The 24,203-nt window shown below is 39.4% G+C and overlaps 1 protein-coding gene across 3 annotated transcripts in view; it reads left to right on the forward strand.

Annotated features, from left to right (window-relative positions):
• LOC106962659 (fibroblast growth factor 12) overlaps positions 1 to 15,695 on the forward strand; it is a 39,838-nt gene extending 24,143 nt beyond the window's left edge. For 2 of the 3 annotated variants that reach the window (XM_015057206.1, XM_015057205.1), the window contains exons 2-5: positions 8,735 to 8,845; positions 9,612 to 9,715; positions 11,609 to 11,807; positions 14,031 to 15,695. In XM_015057206.1, coding sequence (XP_014912692.1) covers positions 8,735 to 8,845; positions 9,612 to 9,715; positions 11,609 to 11,807; positions 14,031 to 14,182 — 566 coding nt within the window. In that variant the 3' untranslated portion in view covers positions 14,183 to 15,695. Of the gene's footprint in view, positions 1 to 1,845; positions 2,570 to 8,734; positions 8,846 to 9,611; positions 9,716 to 11,608; positions 11,808 to 14,030 lie in introns of those variants that run through there. The other variant, XM_015057204.1, reaches the window with a different exon arrangement.
• Positions 15,696 to 24,203: the final 8,508 nt, after the last annotated feature.

Consider the following 24,203-nt stretch of genomic DNA (forward strand, 5'->3'; position numbering starts at 1 on the left):
ATTTGTCTAAGGCTGACTTGTATCATATTTTATTTTATCTTTGCTAAACATAGTTTATCTTAAAGTATAACTAAATTAACTTAGCTTTATATTAGCTTAGCTTTTTCAACATAGTTTTCGTAACTCGACTGTGTTCTCGCTAACTATTTTTTAAAGCTTTGCTGTCACAGTCAGGAATCTGAGTGAAAATCATCTAAATCCCTAATGAAATCGATTTAAACCTCCAGAAATCCGGGAGATGAACGTTAAAGGGAACTGCGTTTCCTCCAGAACTCTGGACCGCCTGACAAAATCACTGTCTTTTCCCTGCTAAATTTTCTGACCCTGAAACGCTCCTGGGATCAGGAGGACGGCGTGTCGGTGACTCATCTGATAATTGGGTTGTGTAACGAGCTCTTCGCTGATAATTGGGCGTCCACTCACATAGACTCCTCACCTCCACTTCCTCAACTTCAGCAGCCATTAGGCGGATGGTAGGTTTAGCTCTTCATGGTTCGCGTTAGCCTGATGTAAAGTAGCAGGAACGGATCTCATGGATTTCTCCGGATTTGGTTGTTGCGCCTTGAGGCGCCGCCGACTCTGAGATCAGATGATCATCAGGATCCAGGCGGAGCAGCAGATCAGGTTTTAGCTGCTGGGTCCCCGTGTTCACGCTGCATTCTGCTTTCCCCGCTGGTTATCGATAGCGGTTAGCTTACTTAGCTTCCACTAAGTGAATTTAATGGGATAAATTATAAAGCGCTAATGTACTTTGCTTTTTGTTTTCAGTTGATTAAAGTTCAACATCTGTGTTGAAGTTTTGGTGTAACGACCGGTAATAATTCTTTAAGTAGTTAGGCTTTTGTATTCATACTTTTATTTTGAAGTGGTGAAGACTTCCATTTCCTCTCCTCACTTTCCCTCTTTTCTTTCTCTAATAACTTTATTTAACACAGGAGACCTACAGGAACAAAATCAACATGGACAGTAGAGAATTAGATATAAACATAAATATAATATTTAAAGCTGTTATATAACATGTAGATTAAAATGTCATAATTAAATTGGTGCTCTTTAACGTGCATAATGTGTTAGCATTAGCTTCTGCTAAATACCGTGTTGGTGTTTCATGTAGTGCTTTAGCATTAGCGTAACTAATATTTCTGATTTGTGTTTCAGGGTAGCGCAGCTAACGTTTTAGCCAGCTGTGTCCACCACTGGCTTCTTATATTTAGCTATAAATAGTAAAACAATAATGGATTTTTTTAATTATAGATTTAATAACACCAGTTTTTATTTTATTTTTGTTTTATTTTACAATTTCTCTTCATCAGGATGAAAGCTCGCTGCCTTTTCTGCATAATTTTATAGAGTAAAATTCAAACTTAAAATTAGAGGAAAGCTGGTGGAAATTTATCAAATATTAAAGTTTTTTTCTAAAGTTTTTGTAATATTAGCAGCTTGAAACGAGTTTTCTCATTCAACATCAAATTTTAAAACTGTGTTCCTCTTCAGTGAGGTGAAACGAAGCTGCTTGTTCCCAAACATCAGAGCTCTTATCTCCTGTCTCCACTTTAATGGCATCAACTTCCTGTCGTTTAAATTATTCCTGCCGTTTGGACGGGCGATCCGAGGTTTCCCGCTCCGACTGGATTTTAACGTCAGGTGGGACTGAGGAAGAGGAGCGTGAACGCAGCATCAGGATGAAGGTGGAGTGGTCCGATGTGGGAGCAACATGAAACATCAGGCGGAATATTTTTAGGAGCTTCTTCCACACCTCTTCCTCCTCCTCCTCCATCCCTCCATCACTCCGTCTCTCGCCGGCGAGCGCTGACGGCGGCTCGCTGCTTCCTCTCCCTCTCTGCTGCTCTTCACAAGCAGCAGAGGAAGAGGAGGCAGGAGGAAGACGCCTCTCCGTTTGCTCTCTCAGCTTCTGGATCAGATTCTCCTGATTCCGGGTTTCAGGATTGGATTCCTCCAGAGAATTTAGGCAAAGTGCTGAAGAGCTGCAGCTGGAGCGACCCGTTCAGGCGGTTCTGGAAATCAAGCGGATTTTTCTCCTGGTTATTTCAGAGTCAATGTTCTGCAGATGTTTCGATCCTGCTGTGACGGGAGGAAAACCAGCTGGAACTGATCAAACAGTGTTGTCTAAGTGGGTCAGAACCGGACCTGTACCATGTGAAGCTGAACTCCTACAAACTCTGCCGGATCACCCAGAACCCTTCGCGTGGTGAGGACGGGAATGCGGCTGCAGCTGGACCTGAGGGATCATTGTTGAGTCTGATCATGGGTCAGCCCCGTCGCTGTTAAACCCGGTTCTCCTGGGGGTCATGCGGTCCGACCCGGACTGAAGACAGATCCAGACCCAGAGGGATCCGGCTCCTCGGGGAGATGGCGGCGGCCATCGCCAGCTCCCTGATCCGACAGAAGCGCCAAGCGCGAGAGTCCAACAGCGAGAAGGTCACCACCAACAAGAAGCGCTCCAGCCCCAGCAAAGACCCGCGCTCTCTCTGCGAGAGACACATCTTCAGCGTCTTCAGCAAGGTCCGATTCTGCAGCGGGAAGAAGCGGCCGGTTCGCCGGAAACCAGGTGGGCGCTCCCGTTCTGACTAGCATCTATGAACGTTCTCTCAAGTTTTTACCGTCTGTAGATGAATCTGGGATGAACTAGTCTGACGTTTGGTGGCCTGTTGGTGTTTTCTTGGCATTTCTGTCTTTTACCTTTTGGGTTTCTTGGGGGCATCGACTCCCTGGCAACGGCTCATCAGACGATGGCTGGAGGATTCATACGTTGATAGGAGAACAAGTGAAGATAAGTGAAAGGCTGGTCGTTCAGGTGTTTACTGTTTTAGATGCGTTAAATTCATAAGGTTTGGATCATTTCTCATCGTTATCTTGTGTTCCTAATGAAGCAGAGTGCCAAAAGCCAGACCGCTATCCCTTTTTAGCTAGCACCCAGAACAAAGATGGAAGCTAAACTGATCTAAATACTCAGATTACTCTCCTTCAACCACCTTCAGGAGTTTAAACCAGAGAACATGATGTTCTCATCCATGAGTCCAGTATCAACTCATCTGGCCTGAAACTCTGATCCATCTGCTCTGACCCACCAGCACTCATCCGCTTACAAGTTTGGTGCAAAATAAAGAGCTAAAGATGCTAACAGATCCCTGACTAAACCTTCAGATCCTGTAAAACCAGAAAGAGGATCCATCCCGCTACAGAAAACGGCTCATATTTATTTCCAGACTTGAACGACTGGACATTCCTTATCCCTGATGGGCCCCATCACCAAAAACATTAAATCACTCAACGACTTGAAGGTTTCCGCCTCGTTCCTCCATAACTCCTGGAACTAAAGGATCATGGAGTCCATGTTCCTCTTGTCTCCTCAGATTAACTGGATTTACTTCGAAAAGCTAGCTGCGCTAACCCTAAAGCATTAGTCATTAGTTCTGTTACGCAAAAGCACAATAACGACATGATATTTAGCAGACGCTAATGCTAAAGCACTATATGAACATATTTTAGTGGAAGCTAATTTGTAAAATGAATAGAGGGAGTTTAGTGCGCTAAACATTTTGAAAGTTGGCTAAATCACTAAATGATAAATTAGCTCTGTTATTTGCACATTGGCGGGAGTGTTTCACCCATCATGCAGTTCTGGTAACCGTCCGTCTAAAGATGAATGCTACCACCCAACCCAGAAGGAAAATGTTTGTTTTATCTCCTCTGAAGGGAAAACTACTGATGTTGGCGTATTAAATAAATAAAGCTGCTGGCAGGCGGATCGTCAGCAAAACTTAAAAACAGCCAGTAGTATTGCATAACTTTCTTCTTCTGTGGTAAATATTTGATGAGGCTGATTCCAGCTTCGGTTTCCCACTGGAGGCTCAGAAAATCCTTTAGCATTATTAGCGTTCGGGTCTGAAGGAGGCTGCTGCAGAACCCGGTTTGGTTCGGTCTTTGTGGTTCCACCCCTTTGGGTTCTGAGCGGTTTACTGTGTTTCCACGTCTGAGCGACGGCGCCGCTTTCTGCAGTCCGGAGACCCGGTCTGCAGGCCGACCGACCGGGTCTCTGCAGTCCGGAGACCCGGTCAGCAGGCCGACCTACCGGGTCCCTGCAGTCTGACTTCTGAGAGCCAAACAGCTGAGCCGAGGGTTTCTGACTGCATGAGAGGTGAGAACAAAAAAAGTTCGGATTAAAATGAAATACTTTTCAGAGCCTGATAATAACTAATTGTTCATTTGTACAAACGGCTGCTTCCAGCATTTTCCATTCAGTCACCTGATTATAAATTAGCAAGAATATTATTTTATTGTTTTAACCCTTGTATGTCGAAATGGGGACCAGCCGACCCCACACACGTAAAACCTGTATCATTTTCCATAGACCTCTACATTTGTGGCAAGCCGTTTTAACATAAATTCGGTTTTACCGCTCTTATATTCCAGATATCTCAAATTGTTTTGTGACTAGACGTTTTAGCAATTTAAAATATCTCTAATTACATTCCAACTAGTCAGAATGATATTACTGATATCTTGAATTAGTATTCTGCTTAGTCAAAACGTCCCTGACTTGCGTAGCAATTTGAAAGTTTAATAAAACAATGAAAAATAGAGAAAACGAAAAAAGATGTTTGAAAATTCGCCGCTTTCATGTTGAAAATGGTTTGACAATAGCAATTTTAGCATTTCAAAGCTGTTTTTAAGTGCATTCGGTTCGTCCAAAATGATTAAACAGGAAATTCTTTGCAGATATCAGAAGCAGTCTTATAGTTTATGAAGTTTTGCTATCTCCGCATTTCCAACATTGTCGAGCTCTTTCTAATTTGTGACATTTACTGACAATTTTGTGCAGGAAACATAAAATTCTGCAGGCAACTGTTTGGACACCACAAAGGGGCTTCCACGTCATTCTTAATTCAGATATCTAAAATTGTAATTTTGACTAGTCATAATTGTGTTGAAGATATCTTAAATCGTAATTATGGATATGTCTCCCGTCAATTGACAGATCCAGTGATGTCATTTGACATATCTTGAAAGGAATTTTGACTAGTCAAAATGTAATTGAAGATATCTTGAATTATTATTCTTACTAGTCAGAATCTAAATACAGATATCTTAAATTATCATTCCGAATTGTCAAAATGTAGTTTTGTCTAGTCAAAATGCATTTTTAGATATCTGTAATGTAATTTTGGATAGTCAGACGAAACCGAATTTATGTTACAACGGCTTGCCATACTACGTTTGCCTCAGTCCTCGCATGCACAAGGGTTAAGTCTCAAAACACATTCAGTTAATCAACTGCTGTAAACAGGTTTCTAGACCAGAAGACGCTCCGTCAGACTCCATGGCCTCTCTGCTGAGTCATGCTTTTATAAGTTCGCACTGAGCATGTGCAGCCGAGCTAGCAGGTGGCTTTTATACTCGACGGGAAAGTTGGTTCAGCTTTCTGTGAAAAGGCAGCGTTCAGAGAGCGATCACATTAAACTGAACCAGGCAAACCTGCTAAAGATCACCAGCCAGACCATCAATTTTGAGTGAAAGGTGGCTAACGGTGCGCTAGCTAGGCTAATGGATGGCGAGATTACCAATCGCACACTCAGCTATAAACCCAACCAGCCGCCATTTTCTTTTTGATGGTCAGAAACTTCAAAATGGAGACAACAGATAATCACCAAGATGTGATGGATGAATGGATGAACAGTTGAATGAATGGTTGAATGCATTTGGGTTAATAAGAGTTTTCTCTCAGTTTGCTGCAGCATCTAGTCGTTGTACGTCTAGGGCAGTGGTTCTTAACCTGGGTTCGATCGAACCCCAGGGGTTCGGCGGAGCCTCTGCCGCGGAGGTAAAGACACACTGTGTAAAGTCGTGATGACGCCCCGCTTTGCCATCAGTTGCTGCAGAGGATCACGTTACATTGCTGAACCAATCAGAGCTGCAGAGGAGCCCTGATTGAAGAAGCTCCACTCTCAGCAGGGATTTGAACTTGTGTCTTTAATTACTTCAGTAAAGCTCACAGTTTTTACCAAATTCTATAGTCTAAATCTGCTCCTTAGTCACATCTTTTCGGGGTTGGTACTGCCTCTAGTGGCTCGGGGGTGGTAATACAACTAATATTATTACATTAACAAATCAGAATACCGCAAATTATTTTCTGTGTTGGGGGGAGAGGGGGGTTCGGTGACTGTGCATATGAAACTGGGGGGTTCGGTACCTCAAAAAAGGTTAAGAACCACTGGTCTAGGGGAAACCGCTCCTCCAGTAAAGCGTGCTCTGATTGGTCGGCCCGCAGCGCGTCGGGAGGTTCTGGTCTGGTTCTGAGCGTCGCCCTCAGTCAGCTCCATGTCGCCTCGCCTTGTGATGAGGTGTTTATTCTTCTTCTTCTCTCTGCAGCTGCAGAAGTTAGGAAGTGTGAAATCCGTCTAAATTTAGCGGCGCGGGGAGAAAACGCCTCTGGATGAGCTGATGCTAATCAGCGTGAGCAGCTAGCAGATGATTCATGTCAGGAAACAGAAACATGATCTGCTAACATCAGGGCAGATCTGCCAACACCACAAACAAGCTGCAGAGGAACACATGAAAAGGTCAAAGGTAATTTAGCCCTGAACTCATCCTGTAGTCTAGCAGGAGGAACATTTTTTTCCTGTTTTCATCCTCAAATCAAACATCAGATGGAGTCAAACAAAATTCCTGTTTCACTCTTTGCTCTCCGGATGAAAGACGAAAGTTGCTCTGACTTCCTCAGCTTTCAGGCTTCTGTTGTTTCATGGAGAGGCTAATGAAACCGCTAACCAGTCAGCTAAAGAAGCAGCTAACAGAGCAGTTAACACAGCAACCAATCAGCTAACGAAGCAGCCTTGTCTGGAGGTTAGCGGCTGCTCCACATTCAGCTCTGTGTCTCCTGGTCTATTTGAGGCCTCCTGGCCCACATTGTCTCCTGCTCCTCCTCAGACGGTCCAGCAGGGACGCGGTCCAACTGGACCATCAGGGGAGCCTCGGTCCGCTCACAGATCAGAGACAGAGCAGCGTGAGCAGGATGGAACCTGCTTACATTGGTTGAGATTTTACTGGGAGGACTTTATTATTATTATTATTTTTTTTTTTTGCATTTTCACTAATTACTAATTTTGCTAACTTTGAAAATGTTTAGCTTACATAGCTTCCACTAATGTAATCTTTCCAGATAAATTCTAAAGGTCAAATTAACTTTGAGGGGAATGAAGTTTGAGATCTGTGGTGCAGTTTTGGTTATTGACTTCAACGATTTCTTCAAGTAGTTGGACGTTTATACTCATGCTCTTATTTTGAAGTTTGTTTATGCAGCAGTTTTGTTTCTGCTCTTTTTTTCCCCAAGAGACTTTGTTAAGATGGAAGAAGTTATACAACAAACAAACAAACAATGAAATATACAGAAGAATACAACACTAACATAAACAAACAACCACGGATGTCAAATGAACAAATATGGAAAAATTCACATTTATGAATTGATGTGAGAGCATAATCATGTTTTCCTTGTGACAACATGGTCACATTTAGCGTTAGCTTCCACTAAATACCATGATGATACAATGTGTTGGCCAAACTAATGTTTATGATTAGTGCTTTAAGGTTAGCACAGCTAACTTTTAGTTAGCGGTGCAAACCACTGTGTTTTTTTATTCTTCTTAGATACAAACCTTTAACTGAAGCGTGTCATTAAGCTGCTGTTAAAATGCCGTCTCCACAGTGACACACGGTGGAGGAAGCATCATGCTGTGGGACAGGGAAGCTGCCTCATCTGTTCTCAGATTCCCAGAAACATTAAATTGTTTTAACCCCTCATACTTCATTTTCTTTGATCAATCAAGAAGTTGTGGGATAAAACGTCGCTGCAGATTCCTGCAACGTTCTGCTGATTCATTTGGAGCCATTTTTACCTCCTTGCTAATGCTAGCTTTAGCTAAAGGACCTCAGAGGTTCAGTTCAGGCTCATGATAACTGATGTCAGCTATGAACTCCAGAAGACTCAGTTTGTTTTTTCGCTGAATTGTGCCGCATGTGCTCTATGCACCAAAGGATCTCAGAGTTTGGATCCGAAGAAAATTACTAAAGAGGCAGCACCATGTAAAATCATCATCTTATATTTATTACTCCTCCATCAAAAACAAACCTGGAGTGCTGCTTTGATTCTTTCATGTTAGAGAAATCCTTATATCTCCATGGCAACCATTCAGCTGCAAAACACCTGATTGTGCTATGGAATGGCACTGTGTGCCTGGAAAACACATAAAGAGCTTCAGGTGTGGATTAAGACTTGAGAAAAGTCTGGCTGCTTGATGATGGTTGGATCAGAAGATCAGGTGGTAGTGAAGGAAAGGAAAGCTGCAATAAGACCTCCAGCTGAGGATTTAAGTGTATAGCAGACCAGGTGAGGAAGCAGGAGAGGAAAGAGAAGAGGAAACAGGAGAGGAAGCAGGAGAGGAAGCAGGTGAGGAAACAGGAGAGGGAGCAGGTGAGGAAGCAGGAGAGGGAGCAGGTGAGGAAGCAGGAGAGGAAAGAGAAGAGGAAACAGGAGAGGAAGCAGGAGAGGAAGCAGGTGAGGAAACAGGAGAGGAAGCAGGTGAGGAAACAGGAGAGGGAGCAGGTGAGGAAGCAGGAGAGGAAACAGGAGAGGGAGCAGGTGAGGAAGCAGGAGAGGAAACAGGAGAGGAAGCAGGCGCCGGTCTGACCTGGTGTTTGTGTGTTTGTGTTGCAGAGCCGCAGCTGAAAGGCATCGTGACGCGTCTCCACAGTGAGCAGGGCTTCTTCCTGCAGATGCTGCCCGATGGGACCATCAGTGGCTGCAAAGACGAGAACAGCGACTACAGTAAGCTTCAGGCTGCGACCTGCTGAAACACCGGAATATATCTGAAACACCTGTGATCTGCGGCTCCGAGCCACAGATCACAGGAAGCTGATCTCCAGGATGTTTCCAGCCGCGTTCCTGCTGCAGATCAGAGCTGCTGCTGGAAACCAGATGAAAAGGAGGACACGGAGACGAAGAGGAGGAGATGTTTTGGTTTTCTCTCAGATCATCTGAGTTAAATAAAGGAGGATTAGCAGCAGCATTGCCACAGGCCTCTTCCTCCTCCTCCTCCTCATCCTCCTCACCCACACGCCAGCTCTCAGTCTCCCAGGATTAAATCACCTCCCATCACTCGGTCCCTCGCTCTTTTCTTCTGTTTCTCTGCATTTTTCAGCTGCAGGCGAGCTGCAGAAGCAGAGGCAGCGCAAGTCTTATTTAACTCATGTGCAGGATGGATTTGTGTTCGTGTCTCTGAACGTGTTCGTGTCTCTGAACGTGTTCCTGTCTCTGAACGTGTTCCTGTCTCTGAAACTGTTCGTGTCTCTGAACGTGTTCCTGTCTCTGAACGTGTTTCTGTCTCTGAACGTGTTCCTGTCTCTGAATGTGTTCATGTCTCTGAACGTGTTCCTGTCTCTGAAACTGTTCGTGTCTCTGAACGTGTTTCTGTCTCTGAATGTGTTCATGTCTCTGAACGTGTTCGTGTCACTCAACGTGTTCCTGTCTCTGAAAGTCTTCGTGTCTTTGAACGTGTTTCTGTCTCTGAACATGTTTCTGTCTCGTCCTGCAGCTCTGTTCAACCTGATCCCCGTGGGCCTCAGGGTGGTGGCCATCCAGGGTGTGAAGGCCACCCTCTATGTGGGCATGAACGCCGAGGGCTTCCTCTACACATCTGTAAGACTCTTAAACAATGGCATGTTTTCATTATGCTGGAAAAATTCAGACTAGGTAAAGGATTAAGGAGTAGGGGAGCCATTTCTAAATTACACAGTCAAAAATTAGCAATAATTTGGGTTATTTAGCATAAAGTAAGAGGGAAAATGGCTCATTTTTTCAATGGCATTCATTCATATTCATTCATTCATAAATGTTAGTTTGAAACTAGATATGTAAGAAGCTAAATATTTTGTTAACTAACTTGCTAAATATTTAACATCTAAGATAAATAGTTTGCTAAACATTGTGTTAGCGAGATTAATATAGAGCCTGAAATTGAATTTTTAGCTAGCTAGATACATATTCAGATTCAAATTAAGTATTGAATTATTTAGCAAAATTGTAAGCTAAATACTTAGTTGGCTAACTAAATACTTACCCCATATCTAAATCTTTAGCTAAACATTAAACATCTAATTAAATATTCAGGTGTGCATATATATATATATATATAGTTAATTAGCTAGCTAGCACACTACTTTGTGTTGGTCTGTCACATAAAGTCCTTAACAATATACATTGAAGTCTGTTGTTGGAATGAGACAAAATGTGGAAGGGAAATGTTCTGCTCTGATTGGCTCAACTGCTCACCACCTGTTATATCCTGAGGCCTCACACACAAACACACACAGAGAAATGTGTGTTTTTACCCATATTAGATTAGGACTTTGTATTAATTTCCAATCATTTTAATAACTGCATTTATGCCTAACCCAAACAATTAACCTAATCTTGTAAATCACTCTGTATTTCGATTTGGTCCTTTTAAGGCCCAGTGGCCTTCATGGCAACATAAACAAGTACACACACATACACACACACACACCTGTTTTTTGTGTGGAGGTTAAACTTGTCCGGCAGACTCACTTTGGCTTCAGGTCACCATCAGATATTTCCAGAATGAGGTCAGCGTTGCTGTTCTGGCCGCTCCATGGGAGACGGACACAGTTAAACTCTGCGCTAGACAATCAAATATTTAAAGTTAAGGTTTTACTTCAGGGACTAATCACAGCATTTTAAAATAGTTTGTGTGTTGTTGCAATTCAGCTTTAGATATATGTTGATCAAACCCTGACATATCAAGTGCTACAGTACAGAAAATAACAGAAACAGTCAAAAGTGTGAAAACAATTGTGATAATCTATCATGTTACGGAGGTTTATTTTGGCTAACGTTACAAGTAGTGACTGTTCACAGTGACGTTACCTAACGGTGGGTAAGTTGTGTCAAATAAAGAGAAAATAACTATTTGTAAACTTAAAGAACAAACATTTGAAACTGAAAATCAATTTTGAAACAAAAAATTCAAAACTACTTTTGAAATTCGCTGGGTATTTTTGGTTTCAGATTTTCTTTTTTTTTTTTTTTTCAGTTTCAGAATTCTGGCCCTGTTTGGCTTGGCTGTAGAATCATAACTTACAATATGGAGCTAAACTGGGACCATAAAGTTAACTCAAAAATTTTTCTAAACTAAAAAATTGAAGAAACTTTTGAAACTGAAAAAATCTGAAATCGAAAGAAACAATCTTTAATCTGAAAAATACTTTCAGTTTCACACATTATTTTTTGGGAAAAAAACTTTATGGATCCTATTTAGTTCAATGTACTTAGAGTGAATATTCTAAGTTTATAATAATTAGTTGGATTTCGTGTAATTTAACCACTCTCTTACACATGAGTGTTAAAACTGAAATGGAGGTTTGACTTGCTAATTAAATGGATCATTTACATAAATGTTATTTTTTGTAATTTGATACATTTGTATTTGTCAGACCCAAAACCAGAAATGTTTGGATGACTTTTTGTTTAGTAGTTAAAGTAAAAACAAAATTTTTTGTGTGTCTCTGTCAGGATATTTTCACACCAGAGTGTAAATTTAAGGAGTCTGTGTTTGAGAACTACTACGTCATCTACTCGTCCACCCTGTACCGGCAGCACGAGTCGGGCCGGGCCTGGTTCTTGGGTCTGAACAAGGACGGCATCATTATGAAGGGGAACCGAGTGAAGAAGACTAAACCCTGCTCACATTTTGTCCCCAGACCCATTGAAGGTGAGCAGACGTTGTTTTCCTTCCTGAAGAAGTTTAGTCACCTTCCTTTCAGTCTCTTAGGATTCTCAGGTTACCGGTAAGCCTTAGCAACAGCTTCATTTGGTGTTACGTTTTGCCCTGTCAGAGCCAAATTAGATGTTATTTGGATAAAAATCTAGTCCCAAAAGATGGAGAACCAACACTCCAGGAGTAACTCCAGGCTACTGAAAGATTGAAGTGTAACTAACCCCCCTGTAAAAGCTAAATTCACCTCCTGGCATTTTTTTTTTATTCCAGCAAAGTGGGCGGAGCCAAGATATACTGATGGGCACTGATCAGTGCCCAGATCAGTGTGGAGGGGATGTGGTCAGGACAAGGGAGGCACTATTGCCAACTTGGCGACTTTGTTGCTATATTAAGCAACTTTTCAAACCCATCTAGCAACTTTTTCATCAAAAAAGTGGCAAATTTTGCGACTTTTTGATCGACACTCACCACCAGGGGGTGCTTGTCTGAGTGAGATGGTTTTACAGCTGAATGCAGCACTGTGTGACGTAAAGCTGTACTGGTGTAACCAGTACACAAATTCAACTGCAGTCGCCACTGGTCAACCAAAAGAGGAAGCACTAAGGTTATTAGCAAAATAATGCAGTAGTAGACAAATTTATATGAAATGTCCATACAGAAACAAAGATAGAACCCCAAATAAACAATTTAAACAGTTTAATAGCAAAAAAAAAATCCCAAACAAATAATAAAAAAATATTTGGGGTTAAGTGAAACCCTTCACTCACACATTTATTGGATAGTATCTGTTTTCTAAGTAGGAGAAAAACAATTTTCAGTTTGAAATTCAGAGTTCTTCATTTTTCAGAGGGTGGAGACTTTAACCTTTCCCATAAAGACACTGAAGAAAAATGTCAACATATCTTCATTGTTACTGTGAGCAAATCCTATTTGAGAATGTGTGTCATAAAGCTTTTCAGTTAGATGTGCTACAGGAGCTTCTCTGAGGTCAAGGTGAATCTCTAATGATGCAGCTGGAGCTTCAATAGGAAACATGAGGCTCCATCTCTGCTTTCAGCTGTTTGCTGCTATCACCTTCTTCATCCCTGACCTCAACCTGCAGCTCTGCTGCCATCATCGTTTCCCTCACCTACAAACCTCAGTTCAGGCTGAAGAGACTTCTGCTATTGGTTTTATTGTTTTCCTTCAGATTAAGCAGCTCTATTTCATTCCAGCAGGTCAGAAGCAACTGAACTGAGTTCTGGGATTTAACTGGATCAGCATCAGGAACAGTTGGTTCCACACTGGTTCAATCATTTCACTGGCTGGTTTCTGCACCTGACAGAAGTTTGGTTTTTATAGCTTTTTGACCAATTTACTTTTCAGATGGGAAAGATGCAATTCCTTTATAAAGTCTGAAGGAATGTTAATTTTACCATTATCCCAAGCTCATTGGTATGAAAAAAAGAAAACTTGTTTCTAGACATTATTTATACAATATAGTTAAATTCAGTTTATTTGTGTAGCGCAAATTCACAACAGATGTCATCTCAAGGCACACAAAAAAATTCTATTTTCACATTGATTTTTATTTTAGTTGCATTTTTTTAATACTATTGCCACAGTCTAGACCAGTGGTGTCCAAACATTTTGCCCTGGAGAACAGACAAATGTAAATTACTATTGTTCCACAAAATTCATTTCATTTAGGTCTCCTGAAAATGAAGCACTTAAAAAAACTCCAATAAGTTAATGATATTTTGGTGTCTGGAAAATGAGCCGTTTCAAAAATCAACAAAATTGAATGTTACCTAGCAACCCCATTGAAGCCCCTCCTGTTACCTAGCAACCCAAACTGAGCTGCAGCACATGTAGTTGCTCTGCATGCGCTGCTGGAAAAGACAAGAGTTTTGTTGTTGCAGCCATTTTTATGTGCAAGTATAAATGTTGAGTTGGGGGGCATGGCTGGCAGAAGCTTATTTGGATTTAAAGTGACAGAACCCTAAAAGAGCTCATTCTGAAAGGAGCACACTAAAATCTCATCTAAGACTGATTTTATGCAAAAAATGTAATAAAAGTTATTTGTATACACCTGTATAGATCTCTCCTAACCTGTTAAGGTAAATGTTTTGCACTAAAAGTGTTAAGAAAATCTAGAGATCTGAGTGAAATTTGAATAGAAAAACACCAGGAAGTGACTGCTGGGATTGACGTGTTGTTTTCTTGTCTCCTCTGCAGTTTGCATGTACAAGGAGCCGTCTCTGCATGAGCTGGAGGAGAAGCTGCTGAAGTCGTCGCGGAGCCCGACACTGAACAGCGGCCGCGCCAGGAGCCTGGACCGACCACAGCGGCGGTCTGCCAACTCCTCCACAGAGCGGGAGGCGTCATAGCCTGCAGCGCCCCCACAGGAGGAGGAGGAAGAGGATGAGAACTCCCATTTTAACAATCCCTGTGTTCAGCAACTACAACCACACCGACCAACCGCCAAGACAACGATAATGAAGAAAACAATGTAAAAAGATTTTAAAAATCCGGGGAAATTCTTCTTGCTTGTGATGAAATATTTTAACGAGCAAGGGCATGGGGGAGGGGCTTGCTTGGAAATGAAAAAAAAAAATAAAATAAATCAGGACGTTGATGATTGAGATTTACATTTTATGCAAAGAGTCCTGCTGAAATAGTGCCAGGAGGCTAGCACACCTATTCCTCATCAACACATTGTAATCATCATCATTTCTGTCACAATGATGACAAAATATCTGTGGAGTCGGGCAAGCGCTCCGAACTCTGAAGCTTTAAGCCATGTAGAAACTTCACTTCTCTTTGTTTTCTAATGAATGCTAAAACCTTCGCACTCCCCACACGCTGTGCTTCTTTTTTTCTCCGTGTTTTCTGTCGAATCAGACGGAGGATGTTCTGTTTCAGGTGCCACAATTTGTTTAGTTTCTTTGTTTGAAAGGTCAGGGACTTGTTCTGGGCTTAGTCACAGACACTGCCGATTCAAAGGTCCGGTGAGGTAACGGTACACAGGAACTTCTTGGGTTGTCCGGACTGGACAACTTTCTCTAAGCAGAGTCAGGAGAGGGCCATATTTCACTGTCAAGATCTGTGTATTTGTTTGTTCACTACAAACTACACAAAGTCCACTTTTCTGCATGTTTCAGATTGTTCAGCACTGTTAGAGTGATTTCTCTGCTCCCACACCTGCACCGCTTTGAACCTCTTTCTAGGAAAACCATCTTCAAACATTTCAAAGTGTGGAGCTTTAACCTTTGAAACAACAACTTTAGTTTGCTTCTCGAAAACAAAAATGAAAGACAACAAAGCCAGGTGCTCTTGATGAAATTCATTTGAAGAAAAAAAAACATGATAACAGATGTTAGCAGGAACTAAAATTAACAACTTTCCCCTATTTTACCTTGTCTTCATAAATAATCTGATTAAATATTCTGTCAAACATTACTAAAATCACCATACAAGAAAACTGGTAAAATCATTTAACATTTCTCTGTTTAAGTTTTTACCTGAATGGAAATGCATTTTGTTGGTAGGGGGTGCTTTCTGCATGTCAGTTGAAGTTAAAGACAAAAAAAGTTAGTATGGAAACAAAGTTTTACCACAAACCTGGACCTTGAATTTAATGTCCAACTCACTGGGAAGAAGGTTCAGTTTGTGAGGACTTCAGGTCCTGATAAGGCTGGTGACCAGACTGGGTCCTCATGGCAACATAAAAACAAGAACACACACACACACCTTTAGTTTTTCTGTCATCCTTGTTACATGAAATTCATTTCCAGCTAAATGTTTGTCTAAATATAACCCAAAAATTTGGACTTTAATACCTTTGAGGTTATTGAGAATGCTGATGTTTAAGCCAGAAAAGCTCCCAATGAGGCAACAAAATTTGGACACACGGGTCTCTCTAAAAACTACATGAAGTAACGCAAAAATAACTCTGTACAAGACAAACTTTTTCATTTCTCTGTCTGTGGAGAAGTAATTAAATTTTTCAAAATAAAACAGGAAGTATATGTAAAGCTAGCTAAAGTCAATAAATGAAATGTGTTTTATTGAGCTTTGTTTAGATTACTTTAAGAACACCAGTCAACTATTTGCTGCTTCTTTGACCGGGAAGCAGACATCCCCCAAAATCAGAAATAAAATGCAAAGATGTTGGCATGCTTTGAAACGATGGTTTTCATAGGAATTACGCTTTGTGAAGAAAGTGCTGATGCTGGCGATGAAAGGTCAGGAGTGGGAGGAGCCTAAGTGTTCACACACATGTCCCGAGTACTGACATAGTATAGGATGAAATTATTGCATGATTTATTTCCTAACAGCACAGCGGTGCCACCGCTGCTGCTCAGGGGAATTTAAATGATTTAAGTCACTAACAGCAGAGTTGTGTAATGGAAAACAGGCTCCACCCACCCTGTGACCTCAGATATATGAAATACAATCAGAGTGCTATGACACGCTGGGCTCTTATTGGTCCAATTTTAAAGTAAAATATAATCCATAGGATATGGAAGGAAATTATTGACCAATCAAATCTGTAAAGGAGGGAAGAGGGCAGTATTTTCTGATCCAACCAAAGGCAACCAGGTGATTTCAGGTTAAGCTGATAATCCATAACTCCTGGTGGAATGTGTCATTTACTGTTGTTTTCATTTAAATAAAAAAAGATCAGAAATATCCAATATTGAAAGCTGGCAGAAAAAGATAATTTGTTTTATTAATTGATATAATTTTATTCAAAACATTTTGTAAGGATTAAATCTCTCCAATTTATTTTAATGTTAATATTTTCATTTTATATTTTTATACCAGTTTACCCTAATATATTTCAAATTAAAATATATTCATTTTTATTTTTTTCAAATATTGTTTTTAAGTTTCTTAGGATCTTGGCAATCTGTTTTTGGCTCACAGCAAAATATCATTTTTAATTTAATGTCTTTAGAAGAAAACCAAAAGCATCTTGATGCTGTGTTGGTTTTTCATGTTGCTTTCACAGCAGCAGAAGGATGAGTGTCTAACAAACTGTTAATGTTATGGCGCGTTAAAGAAACCTGGGATTTCTAAGCGTCAGTCCAAAAACATGACTGTTAGGTTAATTGGTTTCTTTAATTTGCTCTTAAGCAGGGGTGTCCAAAGTCGGTCCTGGAGGCCCGGCATCCTGGATGTTTTAGTTCTCTCCCTGGTTCAGCACACCTGCATTAAATGATGGCTCGTTAGAAGGCTTAAGGAGAACATTGACTTGCTGAGGAGGTTGTTACTACCACTAGGGAGAAAACTAAAACATGCAGGATGCCGACCCTCGAGTACGGACTTTGGACACCCCTGCTCTTAAGTATGTGTGTGTATGGCAGGCAGTTGTAGCATAAAATTTGTTTTGTCTGACTAACCTTACTTACTTTCAAGACGTCTGAAAATGTGTTTTAATTTGAAATAATGCATTTTGACTATTCTGAATGATAATTTAAGATTTATGCATTTACATTATGACTAGAAAACATCAACTTTCTGAAATCTAAAAGGAGTTTCCTATTATTCTCTGCCAAACAATGCACTTAAAAACAGCTTTATAGAGTAAAAGTACTACTGTAACCTATTCTCAAGGTGAAAATTTAGTATTTTCAAAAATATTTCTTTTTTTTTTTCTTTGAAATTATGAAATTCTACGTAGATCTGGGACTTTTTGACTAGACAAAATAATTATTCAGGATATAGTTTGAAGGTTAATTCAAGATATGAAATGGAAAAGTCATGTAGATAAAAAAAAAATGTCCCAGACATTTCTAATTTATTTGGATAAGTAATAAGTATTAAATTACAGTTCTAGATATCGGTACATTAGTTTTGCCAAGTCATTATTTGCTATCAAGATATCTACAATGTAATTTGCATTAGTTGAAGATTACGTGCCACCTATCCAAAAGTAATTTTAAAATAACTTTATTTAGAATTATAGTCAGAACAAAAGGTGAAATTTTTCAAATTTGTGATTAGTTATAATTTAATGTCTGTCAGTAATCAATCTTGAATTGAAGCCTCCAATCAACTTTATACTAAGTCTGACATAATTTAGTCATGATGCAATTAGAGAGATCTTAATTTACTAATATATAGATAATCTATATAAATAAACCGATTTGAGATATCTAGAATAAGTGTGGGGAAGCTGATTTTATGTTAAAACGGCCTGCCGTAGATGCGTTCATGATCGACCTCTGTGGTGTAAATAGGTTCAGAATATGGATAAATGCATTTATAGATGTTTTTATATGACTCTGTTTTTTGGAGAGATTTATTAATGTAGTTTAAATAGAAAATGTATTGAAAAAAGCCTAAAAGTTGTTTTTTTCCCGGGTTTCTTTCCCCACCGTGCTGCGTTCAGGCATCGTCCGGGCGTCGGCTGATGGGAGGCGGTGGCAGCAGATTCAACACTGCCCTTCTTCTGCGAACAGCACTGCCCTGAAACTGAAGCTACTTTACTGCAACGCCATCTGAATTTCATAAATCTGAATCAGGAAAATTGTTGACAGATCAGAGAAACGTTTACATTTTAACATCCAATAACCTCCATATTTGTTTAACTGTTGTGATGTTCAAGTTGTATCACTGCCCCCTGCTGTTTGTTTTCTCCCTTTAACTCCTGACACCGACCGGGTTTCCTGAAAACAGGTCCAGATAGAAAAACAGGCATAGACAAAAACAAAAAAAAAAAAAAACTGGGAATAATCTTTTAATTTTTTGAGTTTTTTCCTGTTTATGTCTTTACAATCTGCTGATCTGCAGCTGGAAACCCGACAAACTAAAGATGTTTGTGTTTTTCAGCGTTTTTAGGAAGCTTGCTTCCTCCCATCAGCCGAATCCGGAACAATAAATCTGTTTGGATGTTCTGTTTGACCCCTGACCCTTACAATCACAGTGGGCGGGGTCAAGAATCCTCTGACTCTGATTGGCTGCCTGAATCAAATTTAAAACAGATGGACTGATGGAGGGAAATTAATGAACCAATCACAACCCACCATTCTGCCTCTGAGAAAGTCTTCCACTTTAGGATTTTGATCGAACCGCAAGGATTGTAGAGACTGCTGACTTTTCCCAGAGCACCGGGGAAATTTTAGCGTCTTTTTCTGCCACATCAGCTGCTTCAGACCAAACAGAAACATGTCTTAAGACGCTTTCTGCTCTGAAGCATCCGTGCCTTCAGGTGACCAAAACATCACGGCTTAGACTTTAATGTATGGAAAGCCAACAAGGCCAAAAAACAGGAAGACATTATTGATGATGAACGTTTTTGTTTTGTTTTGTTTTTTATTTGTTGTTCTGAGCTCATGTCTATAATCTGGAGAAAAAAATCAGAAAGGAAAATTGCGCTTTTTTTCCCAATTTTATTTCTTAAAATCAATTGTTAAAAAAAATCTAATTAATTACATTCATGAAAGCATAAATCTTTGTTATAAATGTTTAGCTTTTCTTATTTATGATTAACTTTTCTTTTAACTGTAAAATCTTCTGCACATTTTTTTTGTTTAATCCCGCTGATATTTTCGGTTTTTAATTTTAGTCCTTATTAGAAAATTTCATGTTAATTTGTTGTATTGTCAGAAAACAAAACACCTCAACATGAACGCTTATTATTCTGATGGTCACCTGAAGGCATCGCTGCGGTAGAGCAGAGACTCTGTGCAGTGAAAGTCTGTAATCCCTGAAGCGGTTCAGTTCTGAAACTGTAGGGGGCGCTGGAATCAGCACCAGGAATCAGTGATGAAATGTGGGAATCTCTTTGAGAACGTTTTTTGTGTTTGCTGATGTTTGCACCGTCATATAAGCGCATCATGTATTAGAAAATCTCATCGCAAATACGCAGCAGGATGAAAAATAAAAAATGACAATAAATGAAAAATAAAAAAGGAACGACAGAAGAATATCAGTGTCTTTCTTTTTTTTTTTTAATTTACAGTCCAGTGGGTTTGAAACGTTGATCCTGTCTGCAGCTGGTTAGTATCGCCTCCTGGTGGCAGAAACATGGAACTTTAATTTGAACAGAAAAACGTTTTTAGGTATGGAAGTGTTTGAAGTAACATTTTAAATATAAAAAGTGTATTTAAAATAAGACAAACACAAAGACTTTCACAGGGTGCATTAACATTTTTACATTATTTTAGCTCCAAACACAATTATCTGATTCATAATCTTGATATTATCACTTTGGATACTTTACATTCATTTTTTAATGTATTAATTACTAGTAATAGTAATAACTAATAATAAAAATAATAATGGTAACTGATTTTAATAACTTGATGATGATGTTCTAATGTGTAAAACACAGCAGTGGTGAATGGAAGCAGTTAAAAGTCTCACTTGTGAAGGTTTAACACCATCACCATCAATATGTTATTTTAAGGACACATCTGTCATCTTACCCAAAGGAACGTAAAGTGTTCCCTCCATCCCTCACTGCGCGGCTTATGTGATGTTTTACATTTTTCAGCATGATTCCCTCAGAAAAGAAAATATTCTTTATTTTAAATTAGGTTTTCCTCTACATGTACATACTTTTCCTCTTATGTTTTACTTTACTTCCTCTTTTGTGAGTGTAGCATAGTTGTAACAGCCAGATAACAGCTGATCTGAAGGCACTTTTAATGCTCCTGCATTCAAATAGCAGAAAATAGTAGTCAAAACAGGTTTTCTTTTTCTCATAACAGTGCTCCACAGCGCCTGTTTAACCATGAACAATACTATTTTCAGCACATAATGTAGCATTTTCATTAGCAATGTTTCATGTAGCATAAGAGCAGCTAAATATCTGCTAACACAGTTCTATCACTGTTTAACAAAGTTCAAGTGCCCCAAAGCACATTATTTTACAAGAACAGTAATCAAACTATTACTATTCAAATATTCAAAATGCACTTATTGAACACAGGAAACAAAACTTCATACCTTCTCCCACGGAATACGAACAGAAAGCTCGACGGAGAGCGCGGGAAAACCTTTCACTAACCATAATGGTATGATCCGTTAATTTCTCTTTGTAAGCCCCGAACTGACACTCAAAACAATCCATGAACTCAAAACGTTTGACAGTAAAGATAATAATTCACATTTTCATTCACAACACGTTAAATTTGAAAAAAAAAAAAATTTTGAAACAGGAAGTTACCCGCTGTCATGCAATGGATCTATCGTCTTTTCAAAATAAAAGCTACCAGCGCTAATATGAGTTCCTAACGGAATAGCTTATCACTTGACAATCTAGTGTAATAACATCACACTGCTACACGAGCGTGTTAAAACAAGATTCACGTAAACACAAAGCTGTTCTTTCTTTCAACAAAATGAACACATATATTTTTACTTTTTGTTATGTTTGGATGGGATTAAGCTGGAAGAAGTTTTTTTTATTGTCTTTCTTTTTTTTGTTGTTGCTTTTATGTTTGACGGGTTGAGTTGTGAGTTAAAAGCTTGTTGAGTTTCGGCTGGAAAACCACTCAGCCCGTTTCCACTTCGCAAAACGCTTTGTTAAATGTTCTGGTGTCCTAAAAGCCGAGTGGCTTCATCCATGTTTGATGAGGAAAGACAGAAAAACACGAGTCTGATGCAGCTGAACGAGTCTGAAGGCTTCAGACTCACTGCTGTTAAAAAATAACAGCAGGCTGCTGGTCAAATTCATAAAATAACATAAAATAAAATAAATGTAATATTTCTGACTGTTTTTTCTTTACAGATTTTGTAACTCAGTCTGCAGGAGGCTGTGGCCTAGAAACTTTTGGGAACCTCAGGGTTCAATCAGAAAATAAGCACTAGAAAAAAGTTTTAAATAATTTTTTTAATTTTAGATTCTATATTTAAAAAAGTATTGAATAACAGAAAACAAAAATTGTGATAAAATGTTCTTATTAAGTAGTTTATGGGATTTAATTAATTATTTTTTTCCCTTTTTTTTCTAAATTTCCCTCCATCTTCCTGATTCCCCCACAGCGTCCCCTGGTGGTCCCTCAATGGGCCCCGGGCCCCACTTTGCCTGTCATTGGAGAAATGGGCTTCATTTTTCAAAGTCATATTTTCACCATGTTCATTCATTCATAAATATTACAGTTTCAAACTCTATACTTAGTTTGCTGTATGGGATCAACTCATTCTGGGTTTGAATGATTAAAAATGATCAAACTGAAATTTATCATAAAATTAAAGCTGTTTATTTCTTACATTTTCCCTGATTGTTTATGATTTTTCTCAAACCAGAAAAACTTCAAAGTTTTTGCTGATTCAATAGAAACCAAAAAGAACAAATGACAGAACAAAGTCTACTGGTTTTATTCTTGTGCTCATTTTATACTTTAATCCAGCAGAGAAAGTATTTATGGCCTCCTGTCGTTACGCAGTAGGAACAGCAGGGGGCGACATCCGACCAGGAGTGAGCGCAGAAAGCCGCGATTCACAGCAGCTTCTGTGATTTCCGTCAGTAAACTGTTAATCTTTCCAGTTTCAGCTGGAAGGAAGGAGCTGCGTCTGAGTGAAAAGCTGCTAATTTACCTGAAAGTTAGAAGGAAGGAAAACAGTAGATGTCAGGTTCTTCCTGCTTTTCCTTTTAATTAACTTCATAGATTGATTTTTACTTCACAGTGTGAAATCAACCCTGAGTGGTTTTAATGTGATTAAAAACAAGATAAGACAAATGTTTCTGGTTTTACCTGCAGACTTCCGCATTCAGGGGCTCACCTGAGAATCTGTTCAGGTCTGGAGAATAAAAGGCCAGAGAGTCCGCACCGAAAAAAACACCCAGCCAGCATGCCTAGGTGGGACCCATGTGGGGACAAGGAGGGCAGACTATATGGGTCCCATATGGGTTTGTCCGCGGGTTCCACGATGGCCCCACATGGGTTTGCCCATGTAGGGCCACAGCCCACATGGGTGCTACATGGGCCCTAATTGGACAAAACCCATGTGGGCCACCACCATATAGGGCCCATGCAGGGCCCATGTGGGCTCTGGCCCTACATGGGCAAACCCATGTGGGGCCATCGTGGAACCCGCGGACAAACCCATATGGGACCCATATAGTCTGCCCTCCTTGTCCCCACATGGGGCCCACCTATTTAGTGGGGTCCGCGTTCCGCTGTGGTACCGCCAGGAGGCCTCAAAAAGTTGGAGGGAAGATAAGGGAGAACAAAACAAAACTAGAAAAAAGGAATCCCATGAATTTTTCTAATCTGAAATTAGGTGGGGGGGCGAGGGGGAATTCAGTTATTAAATCTTTTTCTTCTTTTTTCTTTTCTTTTTTTTTAATAAAATCTAAGTTAAAATAAATGATTTAAATCTTATTTCTGTTGCTTATTTTCTGATTAGCTGCCAGTGAAATAAACAAAAACAGGAAATGAAAAAGTTTCTGAAAAAAGTCAAAGGAACCGTAAAAACCTTAAGAACTCTGGGCATAAAATAAAATCTGATGTAAATAATATAAAATACGACATATTTTCTTGTAATAAAAATGAGGATTGTGATTAAAAATAGTATTATCTGGTAATAAGGTCATAATATATTATCCGATTATAAAACTTTCCACCAGATAACTAATAGTTATCTAAAATCAAACTTAAAGGTTAGCATTTATTCTAAATTAATGGATAATTATTGAATAGTGAATAAAAAAACATTGTAAAAGTTAATCGTTTACATATTTTGCAGCATTGGAGAAGTTTGGGAACTTCTGTCTTAGTTCCCTTAACAAAAGTAAAATACATGTAACTTTTCATCAAGGCAGGAGCTTGTTTTACGTTAATTATTCATTATTATTAATGCAGAGTTTCTAGTTTCATGGTAAATTACAACAAGACATTTTCTTGTCTTATTCTTTAAATAATCTGTCAGTCGAACTAAAACGTTTTTAAATTAACAATATAAACTTGAAACAAACTAAATCTTGCTGAAAAGTTACTTGTTTTTTCTTATATGAGATACTTTTATTGTAAGATGTCAGTTTGGGTCCCTGCAGGACCGTGTTACTAAATGAGGTTCGGATGGATCGGGTCGGGAGTTTCTCCTCTACGTCACATTTCTCTGAACTGAACAGTTCGGGGCGTTCCGCGGGATTTCTGACCCGGTTGCGGCTGATTTTTAAATTTTTTTTTATATAACTTTATTTCAAACAAATAATATGAACATACATATGGACGTTAACTCAATGACAAATATTAAAATATTATAATAAAAACAAATAATAAAAAATAATTCAGTGTTGTTGTTAAAGTCTAGCGAGACAAAAGTTAAAGAACTATATATATATATATATATATATATATATATATATATATATATATATATATATATATATATATATATGAACGTAGGAATCGGCTCAGGTTCTTGGGAAATCGTGTGACGTCATGATGA

Source organism: Poecilia latipinna, unplaced genomic scaffold (genome assembly GCF_001443285.1).
Source record: "Poecilia latipinna isolate Pla-1442-1.1 unplaced genomic scaffold, P_latipinna-1.0 Scaffold1444, whole genome shotgun sequence".
NCBI lineage: Eukaryota > Metazoa > Chordata > Actinopteri > Cyprinodontiformes > Poeciliidae > Poecilia > Poecilia latipinna.